The 2,793-nt window shown below is 31.6% G+C and overlaps 1 protein-coding gene and 1 long non-coding RNA gene across 2 annotated transcripts in view; one reads left to right on the top strand and one right to left on the bottom strand.

Annotated features, from left to right (window-relative positions):
- Positions 1–2,793, bottom strand: part of LOC106458123 — a 26,712-nt gene that overhangs the window by 8,244 nt on the left and 15,675 nt on the right. The window contains exons 4-5 of the mRNA XM_022384453.1: positions 2,524–2,598; positions 2,032–2,154 (exon numbers count right to left, since the gene is read on the bottom strand). Of these exons, the coding sequence (XP_022240161.1) occupies positions 2,032–2,154; positions 2,524–2,598 (198 nt within the window). The remainder of the gene's footprint in view (positions 1–2,031; positions 2,155–2,523; positions 2,599–2,793) is intronic.
- On the top strand, positions 1,114–1,555 carry LOC111085476. Its single transcript, XR_002610312.1, has 2 exons — positions 1,114–1,203; positions 1,334–1,555. It is a non-coding gene; the product is annotated as an uncharacterized LOC111085476 (long non-coding RNA).

The raw sequence follows: 2,793 nt of genomic DNA, 5'->3' as shown, positions 1-2,793 counted from the left end.
CCCCGTACCTAAAACTTTAGTCTCTGGGTCGTTCCTTAACGTACTTCTAGTAGTCTTCTTCTTCTATTTGTTTCTTCTACTACTAAACTAAAATAAGTAGTATATATATATATATATATATATATAAGCCAAGAACTAAAACATCCACAAATTTTCCTTGAATATATGGTGAAATGAAATACCTTCTATTGTTATTTTAAATTTCTTTAATATCTAGACACCAGAGCAATGAATATTTATGACGCAATAACCAGCGGTTGTAAATGCAGCATAGGTAAATGACTGTCGAAAGTGGACGGTTATTTGAATAATATCATCTGTTTATATGTCCTAAAGATTCCTGCCCAAGATATACTAGTGCATGTCAAAATTCAATAATATGCTCTGGAACAGAAACGAGACAATCAAATGAAATTTAGGATACGTTGAAATGATAATATTTCAATAAACCAGGGTCTTCGTTGACAGCTAAGTTTGTAGACAAGAGAACGTGTGACAGATCGCTGCAATAAGCTCCACTTGAAAACATGACGATATACGTTATTCTTGTATATTCTGTAAAACTTACTGGAATATGTAGAAATGAAATATACAAAAAAACACATTCTGTATGTGATAGTTCAAGAACTTAACTAAATAAGTATGATGTTAGATTACTCGAATATTAAACTAGCTTTCAGTATTATAATATGTACCAAAACCAACGAAAAATGTATTTAATTAATTGTTTTAGCTATAAAACTAAAAAAGAGAGCGACGTCTATGTATACGTTTATTATGACCTTATGTATTACCTACGTTTTTTCACATTGCTTTAGCAACATATCCAAACTATAAAAATGATTAAAGCACATAATCATTTATCAAATATAATGACCTTAAACTTTCACTAATGCCTATCACACTTAAAAATACGAATATGTGGTTATTCCAAAGTGTTTAGATGTTGTTACACACACACACACACACACACACACGTACATAAGGTTAAATGTAAGTTAAAATTACATCAGGATGGTATATCATGGACACATTTTATTTATAAAACCAGCTTGTAGTACATGGCCTTCAGAGCATTATTCCATGAACTTTTTTCGACCAGAAGATAAAGGACTGGTCTTATAACACCTGTCTACAGTAACTAATATAAAATACATGCTCCTGACACCACGACAGTTAGTAACGGAATGTGGAGATTCTCGTGTGGGTCTGATATCGTTTTCTATTCCTCACTTTCTACTTCTATTTGCGCTACAATCTGCCTGGATGCCAGAAAAGATCAATAAATGAGACTGCTTTTTTGCGAATTTATTTTTTTTCTTTTCTTCCCCAGTGTCTAGATCAACGTCAGGGGTGAAATATAGAATTCCGCCTCTTCCCAGCCGTTGGGCTAATGGAAAAGGATCAGAAACAGGAGACACTAACCTGAAAGGTTATCTATAGCAACAAGAGAAGGAAGTTGGACGCCCTTTATCAGAATGAACGAGGATAAATCTTATGTAAAGAGTCTGGCGAGAAATAGAGCAATCTCGAAATAAACTTGTCTAAATATTTATTTCATTCTTCCTCTCAACATTTTTTATATTTTTTTAGTTACACTAAATGCCTTAGAAATTCTATTTTGTGTCTACGGTAAATTATCTAACAATTTGAGATTAAACTAGGCAACTAAAGTTATTGGAGGGCTAACTGTTCTCTTTTGGTCCATAAACATTATTTTAACTTTTGTTAATTTTTGTAATGTGAAAGTAATCCTTATTTGTTTGATACTGCTAACTTTGAAACACATCCAAGCAAAAGTAAGGAATAGGTTAATAATTTTTCTTTAATTCTGTTATCACGTGAACTCGACATTCTTTTAGAAGAAGAGGTCACCACGGTCTAAGTTAACTGTACATTAGTTTCTCAGCACAGCAGCATTTCACGCCTGTGAACAAATATATATATACAACAGAAGTAAAACGAACAAAACATAAAACGTCCCCAAAACATTGAACCTTACATTTCAACTCAGAAAATTCAATTTCTTACTTGATCCGAAGCACTTATAGCAAGATTACCAACTAAATTAACAGCATTTAGGAGTATTTGGTCGTTCTGCTCACATCCTGGTTTTAGTAAGGATAGAATCGGTCTGCCAGCTCCCTGTTCTTCCTGTATGGAAGATAATTTGGTTGAATTACTTTTCCTTCCTTGCTTCCAGTACCCAACTGTTTATTTATTTATCAAAATATCTGTAATGAAATAACCACTCAAATAATTTTGGAGTTATTAATGTTACTAATTTAATAGTTTTGTTGTATAAGTAGCTACTTACTGTACAGCTATAATCCTGTTCAGAAAATGACATCACACTATATTCAATAAATACAATGTTATTCTCTGCTGTTGGAAATTAGAGATAAGAGAACATAAAAAGTAGCGCTTTTATTTACAGAAAAATGAAATTTAGTGTTTTTATAAGTAAATAAAAATATTCTTAACAGCATAGTGAATTATATATATTTTTTATAAGTTCAATACCTGAATAATACGATGCCTCAGCTCTTCGCTACTGAAAGATAACGTTTCTAAAGTTGTCAGGATTATTTTCTGCATCTAAAACATGAGAAATATAATCAAAAATACTTTATGTATTCAATACAAGATGCATTAATTGTTTCGGTAGACATAATTATGTTAATTATATGCAGTTATTTATTCAGCACACACACACACTTTTCAATCATATGAAATAGTTTCAACGTTTCGCAACCTAACGTGTACTTGTTATATTAATCATGCTTACAAATG

This window comes from Limulus polyphemus, unplaced genomic scaffold (genome assembly GCF_000517525.1).
Source record: "Limulus polyphemus unplaced genomic scaffold, Limulus_polyphemus-2.1.2 Scaffold20, whole genome shotgun sequence".
In the NCBI taxonomy this organism is placed as follows: domain Eukaryota; kingdom Metazoa; phylum Arthropoda; class Merostomata; order Xiphosura; family Limulidae; genus Limulus; species Limulus polyphemus.
Note: the sequence above shows the minus strand (reverse complement) of the source record. Positions and strands in the feature narration are given on the sequence as shown.